This window comes from Pleurodeles waltl, chromosome 6, assembly GCF_031143425.1.
Source record: "Pleurodeles waltl isolate 20211129_DDA chromosome 6, aPleWal1.hap1.20221129, whole genome shotgun sequence".
In the NCBI taxonomy this organism is placed as follows: Eukaryota; Metazoa; Chordata; class Amphibia; order Caudata; family Salamandridae; genus Pleurodeles; species Pleurodeles waltl.
This window is the reverse complement of record NC_090445.1, coordinates 1,509,382,444-1,509,395,381: the sequence shown is the minus strand read 5'-3', so window position 1 is coordinate 1,509,395,381 and position 12,938 is coordinate 1,509,382,444. Positions and strand designations below refer to the sequence as shown.

General features: G+C 47.4%; 1 protein-coding gene across 2 annotated transcripts in view; it reads right to left on the bottom strand.

The window, feature by feature from the left end:
- The window catches only part of CFAP74 (cilia and flagella associated protein 74), a 978,701-nt gene that overhangs the window by 761,287 nt on the left and 204,476 nt on the right, over positions 1–12,938 (bottom strand). For both annotated transcript variants that reach the window (XM_069241006.1, XM_069241005.1), the window contains exon 12: positions 2,109–2,325. In XM_069241006.1, coding sequence (XP_069097107.1) covers positions 2,109–2,325 — 217 coding nt within the window. The remainder of the gene's footprint in view (positions 1–2,108; positions 2,326–12,938) is intronic.

The following is a 12,938-nucleotide window of genomic DNA, read 5'->3' as shown; positions in this document are numbered from 1 at the left end:
TAATAGAGGGCTTTGAAGCTCCCTTACTTGCAGTGTCACGCTTAAAACATGGGGCCTTTACATGTCCCTCATGAAGAGAGCGTCTTCTAGGGTAAAGAGCAATCTTTTTGCAAAGTTAAAGGGACCTTTACCTTCAATGGAGTTATGTGTAAGATATGCCCAGGTAACACTTGCTCTTTTTGAAATGTAATCTACATAGATGAGACATGATGTGGTCATGTTTCCAGAGCCTTATGTCAATATTATTTCTGCACCAAGCATATTACAATAATCATACCTGCAGTTAGGTGTCTTTCTTACCAACATTTTTGGTACTAGGTCAAATCTATAAAAAAAGATTTTGAAATGACGTGTAACACATGTACTGTTTGAAAATCATGAGCAATGTAACCAACTAATCCTAACCAACCAATAATGTATTAAAATTAGAGCAAAGTGTTTTTAGATTATTTTTGTAACTTGTGTTGGAGAACATGGAGGAAACAGATTCTGATTCAAAGGTAGTCCCACCTATCTTATTTGAAAAAGTGGAGACAATTTCTAAGTCCAGCAAAATGATTAAAATTAATTGTCCAGTGCAAAGTCTCTCTACCGTGGCAGGAGAACTGGCTGGTTTGAAACCACCTTTAGTTTCACCTACACATACTTCAATGAGATAGTTCTTAAATAAAAGACTTAAACATTTAGGCCCTCATTGTGACAGTGGCGATAAAAACTGCCTACCGCCACGGTGACCACCACCAAAAGACCGTTGCCGTGGCTACAAGCCGCCCGCCATATTATGACCGTAGCCAGAATTCCACCAGGAGGTTGGCAGAATTCCAGCTACGGTCATGGCGGTGGATGGCAGTAAGGTGGCACTGCTGCCAGCAGCAGCGCCACGCCAGTAGACCACCGCAGACCATATCATGACACATGATACGGCCTGGTTGTGTTCTGCTGGCTGCAGCGCCCCATCCCGTCTCCTGCCGGCGGACCCCCTGAAATCAGGTAAATCGGGTGCTCCAACAGGACAGGGTGGTGTTGTGTGTTGTGTGTGTGTGTTTGTGTGTTCCTGAATGTGGGTGTGCATTGCATGTGGTATGTGTGTGCATGTGTGAGTGTGTGTATTGTGTGAATACGTGTGTGCTTGTATGTATGTCAGTGTTTGTGTGGATGTGTGTGTGAGAATAGATGTATGCATTCGAGGGTGAATGTGGGAATGAGTGTGTGTATGCGTGTGTCTGATGGTGCGTGACTGTGCGTGTATGTCAGGGGGTCGGGAGGAGGAGGGGAGAGGGTTCTTAGGAGGGGGTGGAGGGTCTTGAAGATCTCTATCAGTGCCAGGGAAGGGATTCCCTGTCACTGATTGTGCCTACCACCATGGTTTTCGTGGCAGTAAGGAAGCCACGAATACCATGGCAGTAGGCGGGGTCATAATCCCACGGGTGGGACAGTGACGTCTGCCTGGCTGGAGACTGTAGTCTCCAGCCCGGCGGCTGTTACCGCCCTGGCGGACGGAGTGGTACATTGGCAGTTTGGCTTGAGCCAAACCGCCAATGTCATATTTTGGGGAAAGGTACCGCCAGCCTGTTGGCAGTACTTTTCTCCTAAATAGCGCCGTCCGCCAGGGTCATGATGAGGGCCTTAGTTTCAAACTGAGGTGATTTAGCGAATAAATGTAAATCTAAGGGCCAATTGATCAACAATCAGCTTACAGTATAATTTGGAGCATGATTGTTCAGTAAAACAGTCCTAAAGAGAATTTGGGTCCACCAGTCAAATATGATTGCTCAAGAACTGATTGTAAAGTGTGTTTGCTCAGGTTCTGTGTACACATTTAAAATCTGCTTTTTACTTTTGGTCCAAGTGAGTGGTAAATGTAAAATATTATATAACAAAAATTGGTGCAAATACTGCTGTGTTCCCCATTCATGCCCTAATGTTTAAATCGAGCATAAAGACACATTCCATACTCAGCTTTTTTATGCTGAGGTCTAAATGAGGATCTCAATGCTGTTAATATGTTGTTATGCATGGAAATATTCCTTTTTAATAGGCACAAATATGTTTAAGATATACTGCAACATCTATCATTGGCATTGACAGAGTGTTTTTTCAGTACTTGCCGGTTCTGGTGCTGCCACATTGTGCTCCCCACACATCTTTTCCATGTGGGCCAGAGCTTTTGCTCTCAGCTTCGAATGTCCGTGGCTCTTATCCCCAGACTTCCAAAGCACTTTGGAAGGAAGCTGCTGCTTTTTCTTCTTCTCCAGCCAAGCTTCCTCTTGCAAAATTTTACTCAGGATCTCAATCTTTCTTGCCTTTTGTTGGTCTTCAAATTCTCTGATAAAAATAAAAACATGCACACGTGGGTTGTCACTAAAGTCAATGCGCTGCTACACAGAGTGCAGGCAGTCTAGGAGGAGCAACAAGGAGAAATTTGTAAATGTGCAAAAATAAAAGCAAATTTGTCAGTTTCTAACAGGCAAATATCTCAGGAGGATTTAGAAGTACCAGGTTTAGATAAGGAACATTTATTTATTTATTATGACAGTTGTCCGTCATGTAATCTTCACTGAAGTCATAAATCCCAAAGGTCTTTCACAACAACAAACATTTCCCTTAAAAGTACAAGTTACGTAAATTCAGTCAAACTCTTTCAGGTAGCTATTCTATCTAACTGCATATCCTTACCTTTTGATTTTCCTCAGGCGCCAGAATGGATCTTGAAACTTTTTAGCAATTGCTCCTCCGATACAGAGTCCATTGGAGCAGTAGTAATGGCACAGAGCCCTATATAGGAGCCAACCATGCGAGCTGATGTCAGTTTAGAGTAACGCATTCTCCATCGTTGAACATGGATCATCACATACAGAATCATGACACTCCAAAGAATGTAACATAACATGGAACCTTGTTAATAACAAGAAGTCCACTCCACAGAATAGGAAGGAAGGCATGTAGAGAGGATTCTGAGATCAGAGTATCCACCAGAAAGAGGGTTACCCAGCGTGAGTAACTTGTTCTTCTGAGTAATGCTTCCAGCAACAGATTCCTCACATTCTGCATTGTTACGAAAGCAGTACCTTCCCAAAAGAGAAGAGTTGGGGAGTGAACTTGTGACAGGCAGTGCTGTAGGCACAAGCAGGCAAAATGGCTCTTCCTGCAGAGCCAAAGCAGCAATCCTTGATGAAGGTGGGCAGATGCCCATATAGCATCTTGGCAGATGCCTAGCACTAAAACACCTCAGGTCAATGCCGTAGGTTCAGAGTTAGTTCTGGTCAAATAAGCCAAAAGACCATTTGGAGGCTCCTTGTTTACCAAGGCATAGCATATTATGTAGAGAAAGATAAATCTGGATATGTAATGTTTATGGTCTGCCTTTCCCTTCTAGCACCAGTGAACTTCACTGAAAATGGTCCTTAGTCCAGTTATTATGAAAGCTAAGGTGTCTCTTGAAATTCAACCGGCACAGTCTCTCATCATACTTCGAGGGTTGTGGCCACAAGAAAAAACAGGGAGTGTGCCAGACTGTCACACATGGAAAGGCAAGAAGACCTTTGGTAGAAATGTTGGCCGAGTTCAAAATACCAGCTTGTCCATGAAGAAGGGGGTATGAGGTGGTTGGGCCTGTCAGCGGCTGCACTTCAATGACATGGCATGAGAAAGTAATTGTATACAGGAGAACAGTTTCTAGGGTCAACTGGCTCAAGGAACAACTGTGCATAGGCTCAAAAGGTGTGTACATCAAAAAGGTTAGGGCTAACCTAAGACCCACTGCAGCATAATAAAAGAAGCAAGAGTAAACATGTATGTAGGTCCTTTCAAAAACATATCGCAACCAGTGACCTAAACATAAAAAGGCTGAAGGGACCAAAAATTTGAGACAAGACCAACAGACGTACATCAGAGAGTTCAGACTGCAGCTGATTGATTCAGTGAATCTGGCGCCAAGCCACAAATTTTGCCCATTGTGTGAAATAGATTGACTTTGTGGACAGTTACTAAGATGGTAGATGACATCCTTCCTCCCCTGAGGAAGATAAAACCAGCTCAACTGATCCTGCTCAATCTCCATTCATGGAGGTGCAGGTTGTGTAAGTTTGGATGTAGCACCAAGTTTGGATGGTTGGAACAGCAGGTTCTTCCAGAGAGGAAGATAAAGCAGGAGACAAATGCTCACACTTAGCAGATCGGAAAACCAGACCCTCTGAGCCCTGTTTGGGGCTATCTGGATGAGCTGAGCCTAGTCCTGCCTGGTCTTCTTCAGAAACCAGAGAAGCAGTGGCAAGAACGCATAGAGGAGACCAGAAACCCACTGAACGGTGGAACAGCATCTCTCATGAAGCTCATGGCAGAAACTCTGTAATGCAAAAAAGCTCAAGAATGAGTGTTGTTGGTGGTAGCCAAAATATGTGTCCAATACATGCCCACTGGGCAAAGAAGCCTTGAACTACGTCAGAGTGCAGATGCCACTCATGGTCAGCTAGATGTCTGCTGCTTGTCCACCCTGGTGTGCAGGGACCCTGACTGGTCATTAAAAGTTAAGAAAATTCCCTGAAGTTCCAGCCACAGCTGCATTTTCAGGACACCATGGCACAGGACATGTCACCCCAGACCACCCTGTTTGATGCAGTGCCACATGGCAGTTGTGAGGGCTATCAAAACTTGCATAGGACTACCTTTGATGGAAGGTAGAAATGCCTTGAGAGCTGGCCAGGTGAAACAGATACTGGAGAATGTTGCGATGCCTCAGCTTCAATGGGAACCAAAGGCTATTTATTTCGCTCACCCTTGTCATGGCAGCCTCTCCAGCCCAAGCCAGATGGACCCTCAACCACTATACACGCTGGATAGGATAGGTAGAGTGGCCTACCGCAAGCCAGATTGGAATCTCTCTTCCACCACTGAATGTCCCATGTGGCCTCATCTGACACACATTTGTCCAAAGGCAACCTCAGTGCTAAGCTCAATAAAGGTAAAAGTTTCACTGCAGAGCCTGCATGTTCCAATGAGCATGGGACACCAGGAGGATACATATATAAGGCCAGGAGACCAAGGAGCCTCAAATTCCTTCAGGCCAGAAAACAGCATCAATCCTGAAACATCAGGATCATATCATGAACATCCCAGACTCACTGTGTGGTTTGAAAACCTCTAAACATCACCGCATCCAGAACAGCCCTTCAAAGTGAGTTCTCAGTACTGGCTGAAGGTGGGATTTATGCTTGCTGATGGAGAATCTTAGAGAAGATTGGAGGGTGATGGCATTCACAGTTGGTCCACCACTGACTGTGGCAAGTCTGTCTTCAACAACTAATTGTCAGGGTATGGCACTACATGCACTCCAAACCTGCAAATATGTGCAGGAACTACCACCATCAGTTTCTCAAACACCCGGGAGTAAAGGTGAAGCCAAAGAACAGTGAATTGAAAGTGTTCTTCCCCACAACAAGTGGTGCTAAGCATAGCTTAGCTCACACTGCCGTCAAATTCAAATTCAAATTCAAATCAATCTTTATTGGGATATTACTCCATAAAAGATATACAGTCCCTTTAGAAAAATATTATACAATAAAGTGCTTCAAAACATTAATAATAAATGAATAAAATCCTGCATTACATTTAATTGGACCATTATTCATTCTCATAACAGAGGGTTTCTAAATGCATCAGTTTTTTCCTCTTTTCTATAGCATGCAAAATTAATTTTATCACTGCATTACATTTCTCCTTAGTGTCCAGTTTACATATATAGTTAAAAGCTTCTCTAGAATAAAATAAATTATTAGTGACAAATAAAGGTTTTAAGAAATATTTCCTAATATCATAATAAAATCTACAAGATATCATAAAGTGCATCGTAGATTGTGGAAAACGTCCCTCACAGGGACACTTTGGTAAACGTTTACTCTGTGTCCTCATCTTTGGGAAAGCTACTAAAAGATGCAGTGTCCTAAAACGCATCCAGGTTAGGTAAAATCTGTCTTGGATGTTTACAACTGTCAATAAATAGTTTTGGATTGTATCATTGGCTTCAGTCATATAAAGTGCTACTGTCAATTTCCTACATTCTCTATTTACTCTATCACTGTCCCTCCATTCCATTAATTGTTTTTTCAATTCTTTTTTACTAAATTGGCGAATAATACCCAGATTGTCTGAGTGTGAATCCAGGTTTATGCTTTTCAACAGATCTTTTAAATGCACAAACCATGGGATTTTATCCCAATGTTCTAATGTAAGGCAGTCTTTGATGATCTTTTTCGTTAATCGAGTCTCTTCTACGGACCAAACGCCATGCCAAGACAATAGGGCACTGGTATATATTAAATCTTCCACATAGAAGCAGTCTAATTCCCTATGTACCATATAAATTGAGGTAGTATTTGGTGGTACTAATAATCTACAGAGGAATTTAGGGCCAGATGCTATCTTCCTATCTCTCTATCTATTTCCCTATCTATCGATTTCCCTATCTATCTATTTTCTCTATCTATTTCCCTATCTCTCCCCCCTCCCTCACCCTCTCTATTACCTATCTTCCTATCCTCTCACTCTACCTCTCACCCTCACCCACCTCTACAACTCTCCCTCCCCTATCTTCTCAACCCTACTCCTATCTTTTTCCCCTATCTCCTAAACCTCCTAACACTCACCCCCCTCCGCCCTTAAACCCCCCTCCCCCAGCTCTTCTCACTCTACCTGTCCCCCCCTCCCTCGCGCTTTCCCGCCTCGACCTCCTGCACGCCCCGCCCCCCAGCTCCCATTCGCCCCCACCTGACCCCTCCCCCCCTCCTACCTCATATGGCGGCCGCTGCGCGACAGTGGTAGCGACCCTTGACCCAAGGGTAGGTCGCTCCCCCTGCCGCTGCAGCCCCTCCAGGTTCCTGAGTTCCTGCGTTCCTGAGACCCACCTAACAGTAAGTACACCCCCCCTCCCAACCCCTCGCTCTGCCCCGCGCTACTCACCCTCTCTCCTGCTCCTGCTTCTTTTCTTCTTTTCTTCTTCTCTGTTCTTCTGTTCTTCCTCCTCACTCCGCATCTGTAATCTTCTTCTGTACTCTTCTTTCCCCCGTCTTCACTCTTCTTCTCTTCTTCCTCATCTTCTTCTGTGGTCTTCTGCCCTCTGCTCTCCGTTTTCTGGATCTTCTTCTGTGTTCTTCTGTGTTCTTCTGTGTTCCGCTGCGTTCTTCTGTGTTCTTCCAGTCTTCCATTCTTTTCTCCTTCCGGTCTTCTGATCTTCCTTTCTTCTCTCCTTCCGGTCTTCTGTTCTTCTTGTCTTCTGTTCTTCTGTTCTTCTTGTCTTCTGTTCTTCTTGTCTTCTTGTCTTCTGCCTTTGGCTCTTCTGCCTCCTCCGTCCTCTTCTCCCCGCGCCTGCCCTCCTGCTCCTGCCTCATCCCCCTCCCCCACTCGCATCCCCCTCTCTATCTCCCCTATCTATCCCATTCACTATCTACCTCCCTCACTCCTCCTATCTACCTATCTCTCTATCTCTCTATCCCAACTATCTAACTCCCTCACTCTCCACCTCCTCCTATCTTCCTATCTCTCTATCTATTTCCCTATCTATCGATTTCCCTATCTATCTATTTTCTCTATCTATTTCCCTATCTCTCCCCCCTCCCTCACCCCCTCTATTACCTATCTTCCTATACTCTCACTCTACCTCTCACCCTCACCCACCTCTACAACCCCCCCTCCCCTATCTTCTCAACCCTACTCCTATCTTTTTCCCCTATCTCCTAAACCTCCTAACACTCACCTCCCTCTGCCCTTAAACCCCCCTCCCCCAGCTCTTCTCACTCTACCTGTTCCCCCCCTCCCTCGCGCTTTCCCGCCTCGACCTCCTGCACGCCCCCGCCCCCCAGCTCCCATTCGCCCCCACCTGACCCCTCCCCCCCCTCCTACCTCATATGGCGGCCGCTGCGCGAGTGCGCAGTGGGCGCGCCAGAGGCAAGCCCGTCTGCGCCCGTCCGCGCCTGTCCCGCGCCCAGAGCCATGACCCCTGGTCCCCAGCTCTCCCAAGCCCCGCTGACCCGCTACGACCCCACCACCCTCCACGCCCTCAACCCAGGACGCTCCAAAACTTGCTTCCAAGCTCACCCCAAACGCACCCATGGACCCTTCGCCTGCAACTCCTGCAAACGCACCTTCCACCACGCAACAACCACGACCACAAGCCCATGCGCCATCAACCACCTCAAGTGCATCCTAGTCAACGCCCGCTCCGTCCACAAACACGCCGTTGAACTCTGGGACCTCCTGGACTCCATAGCACCGGACGTCGCCTTCATCACGGAGACCTGGATGAACGCCTCCTCGGCCCCCGACATCGCAACTGCCATCCCCGAAGGCTACAAGATCTCCAGAAAAGACCGCACCAACCAGGTAGGAGGAGGGATCGCCATCGTCTTCAAAGACTCCATCAGCGTCACCACCTCCACCGAAGACACCCCTCTCGCCGCTGAACACCTGCACTTTCAGATTCGCACCGATCCGAGGACCACCCTCAGAGGATCCCTCGTCTACCGTCCTCCCGGGCCACGCGCCCCCTTCAGCGACGCCATCGCCGACTTCATCTCCCCGCACGCCCTCGCCTCACCGGACTACATCCTCTTAGGTGACCTCAACTTCCATCTGGAACAAAACAACGACCCCAACACCACCACCCTGCTCGACAACCTCGCCAACCTCGGCCTCAAACAACTGGTGAACACCGCCACCCACATCGCCGGACACACGCTTGACCCCATCTTCTCCGCCAGCAAACACGTCTTCTTCAGCCACGCCTCCGCCCTACACTGGACCGACCACAGCTGCGTCCACTTCACATTCCGACGCGAGACTCGCCACCTCCGCACCCAACCCATTCCTCGTCGACAGTGGAACAAGATCCCCGAAGAGCAACTCTTCTCCGCACTCGCCGCCAACCAACCCACCCTCACCACCGACCCCAACGACGCAGCCCTCAACCTCACAAACTGGATCTCCAACTGTGCAGACATCCTTGCCCCCCCAAACGCACGCATCGACAGACCAACACCAAAAAACCTCTCTGGTTCTCTGACACCCTCAAAGAATCAAAGAAATCTTGTCGCGCCCTTGAGAAAGCCTGGCGCAAGGACCGCACCGCTGACAACATGACCGCCCTCAAGAACGCTACCCGCGAACACCACCACCTGATCCGCGCCGCCAAAAGAAACTTTTTCACCGACAGACTGGACAAAAACAGACACAACAGCAGAGAACTCTTCAGCATCGTGAAGGAGTTCTCCAACCCCAGCGCCGTCACGCCCTCACAGGATCTGTGCGAATCCCTTGCCACTTTCTTCCATCGCAAGATTAGCGACCTCCACGACAGCTTCGGACACCAGACCCAACCAAACACCACCGAACCGGCATCCACGGCCATCACCCTCATCAACTGGTCATTCATCAACACGGAAGAAACCAAATCCATCATGAACTCTATCCACTCCGGCGCCCCTTCGGACCCCTGCCCGCACTTCATCTTTAACAAAGCCAACGACATCATCGCCCCGCACCTCCAGACCGTTATCAACTCCTCTTTTTCTTCTGCTACCTACCCCGAATGCTGGAAACACGCCGAAGTCAACGCTCTACTAAAGAAACCTACGGCTGACCCGAGCGACCTGAAAAACTTCCGCCCCATCTCTCTTCTGCCTTTCCCAGCCAAAGTAATAGAGAAGACCGTCAACAAACAGCTGACCAACTTCCTGGAAGACAACAACCTGCTCGACCCCTCACAAACCGGATTCCGAACCAACCACAGCACTGAAACCGCCCTCATCTCAGTCACTGACGACATCAGAACCCTGATGGACAACGGTGAAACAGTCGCCCTCATTCTGCTCGACCTCTCGGCTGCCTTTGACACCGTCTGTCACCGCACCCTAATCACCCGCCTCCGCTCCACCGGAATCCAAGGCCAGGCCCTGGACTGGATCGCCTCCTTCCTCTCTAACCGTTCCCAAAGAGTTTACCTCCCTCCGTTTCGCTCTGAACCCACCGAGATCATCTGCGGCGTACCCCAAGGCTCATCACTCAGCCCGACACTCTTCAATGTCTACATGAGCCCCCTCGCCAACATCGTACGCAAGCACGACATCATCATCACCTCCTACGCCGACGACACCCAACTTATACTCTCCCTCACCAAGGACCCCGCCAGCGCCAAGACCAACCTACAAGAGGGTATGAAGGACGTCGCAGATTGGATGAGGCTCAGCCACCTAAAGCTGAACTCGGAAAAAACGGAAGTCCTCATCCTCGGCAACACCCCGTCTGCCTGGGACGACTCCTGGTGGCCCACTGCCCTCGGCACCGCACCGACCCCCACAGACCACGCCCGCAACCTCGGCTTCATCTTGGACCCTCTTCTCACCATGACCAAGCAAGTCAACGCCGTGTCCTCCGCCTGCTTCCTCACCCTCCGCATGCTCCGCAAGATCTTCCGCTGGATCCCCGCCGACACCAGAAAAACCGTGACCCACGCCCTCGTCACGAGCCGCCTGGACTACGGCAACACCCTCTACGCCGGGACCACAGCCAAACTCCAAAACCGCCTGCAACGCATTCAAAACGCCTCGGCCCGCCTCATCCTCGACATTCCCCGCAGCAGCCACATCTCCGCACACCTGAGACACCTGCATTGGCTCCCAGTCAGCAAAAGGATCACCTTCCGACTTCTCACCCACGCACACAAAGCCCTCCACGACAAGGGACCGGAATACCTCAAAAGACGCCTCAGCTTCTACGTCCCCACCCGCCTCCTCCGCTCCTCTGGCCTCGCACTCGCTGCTGTCCCTCGCATCCGCCGCTCCACGGCGGGTGGGAGATCTTTCTCCTTCCTGGCGGCCAAGACCTGGAACTCCCTTCCCACCAGCCTCAGGACCACCCAGGACCACTCCGCTTTCTGGAGACTCCTAAAGACCTGGCTGTTCGAGCAGCGATAAACCCCCTTTTTTCCCCTAGCGCCTTGAGACCCGCACGGGTGAGTAGCGCGCTTTATAAATGTTAATGATTTGATTTGATTTGATGTATCAAAGGGTTTTTCCCATTCTGTGTCAATGGGAAAATGTGTTCGTACATATGGCCCTTATTCTCTAAGGCTTGTAATGACTGAATCTCGGGCATTAAACCCCAAAGGGCACAACCATATGTAATGTTATTGGTTGTGTTACTTTTATAAATTTGTAGCATTTCCTTAAGGGGTTTATTACTGATCTTTTTTGTGAGAATCTAAAAATGGCCTCTGTTGCCCTAATATACTTCATATTAGTTATTTCTAGGTTTTGTTTCTAGTGGCCCATATTAGAATACTGTACACCCAGATATGTAAATATATTTACCTCTTCACATTTGCGGCTCTTAATAAAATAAGTTTTATTTCTGGCCTTTCCCCGGCCACAAGTCATTACGACTGTTTTGTTCAGATTCAGGCAAACATCTCTAGCCTCCATAAACTCTACAAAACCCTCAATCAGCCACTGCAGCCCATTTGCGGTTTGTGACAACAGTACCGCATGGTCTGCATATAAGAGGACTGGAATTGGACATTCCCCTATTTTGGGTGTATCGATTATCATGTGTATTAAATGGGCATCTACACCAGTGACATAGAGGGAAAATAGAAGGGGAGCTAAAACACAGCCTTGACGTATGCCTCTCCCAATCCTAAGGCCTGGGGTACATTCATGATTTCTTTCATATCTCACTTGTGCTGTTAAAAGGTTGTACAAGTGTGCCAAAAAACTAATTACCTCTAGAGGCGCACCCAGGTCTATTAAAACTTTCCACAACTTTGCATGGTTCACTAAATCAAAAAATGGTTCACTAAATCAAAAACACTGCTAAGATCTGGGAAGCAGAGAAACACATGACCCTTTTTTGCTATTGGGTATTTACTTATTATTAAATTAAGATTTACACCCTGTTCCAAGGTACCAACCTCAGGTCTAAATCCCAAATGGACCTCCGTGAGTATATGATTATCAGTTGCCCAAGTCTCTAATCTTTCTAATAGTTTGACTCAAGAATCTAAAAGGAAAATAGGTCGGTAGCATTTGGGGTCACCTCTATTTCCCTTTTAAAAAATGGGAACAATTATACTTTCAGTCCATGATGTTAAAATATATCCACCTTACCACACTCAGAAAAACCTGGGTCAAAATAGGGCACCATAGATCCAAATATGTCAAGTAAGCATCTATTGACACCCCATCGGGGCCCGTGCCTTTTCTTTCGAACATCTTCTCATGGCAGATCTCACTTCCTCTAAACTAATCACTTTAAAAAAGGGTGGCTTAATCTCAATTATCCCAGTATTCAAAGAATTCATAATCAGGTGATCTGGATTGAATATTATGCCTAAATGGGAGAGCCAATCCACTGATGAAACCTGTACAGTAATTTCAAGTGTCATTTCAAGTGCATCTCTATTTTTTAGGAATGGTTGGTTGATGGTTTTCCAAACTAAGGTACTATCTCTCAGTGCCGCTGCTTGCTCAAGATTATCCCATGCCCTAACTCTCAGCTGTGCCAGCTGGAGCATTTATTAATTACTTCTCCCCTGTTTCTTGGATGGGCCTGCGGGGCTAGTTTAAGTTCCTGTCTTGGTAATGAGCAATTATGATCAAACCATCCCAATTTTACTCTCTTTTCATTCCCAGGTGTTGCTTTTAGGCTCTCTGATACAGCATTACTAAGTTGTTTAAAAGACACTAAAATATCAAGTGGGCTTTGATTAAATTCTGTACATATTAAAATTTCTTGTCTATATCGGGTCACAATCTTTGTCATCAAGTCTGTTTCATTTATCCTAGTTCATTTTATAGCAATTCCATTTTCCCTTTTTATCCCTATATTTCCTGCTAATCGTTCTCCTATGTTGTAGGGTTTAGCTAATTTCATAGTAAGTAACAAAGGGTGGT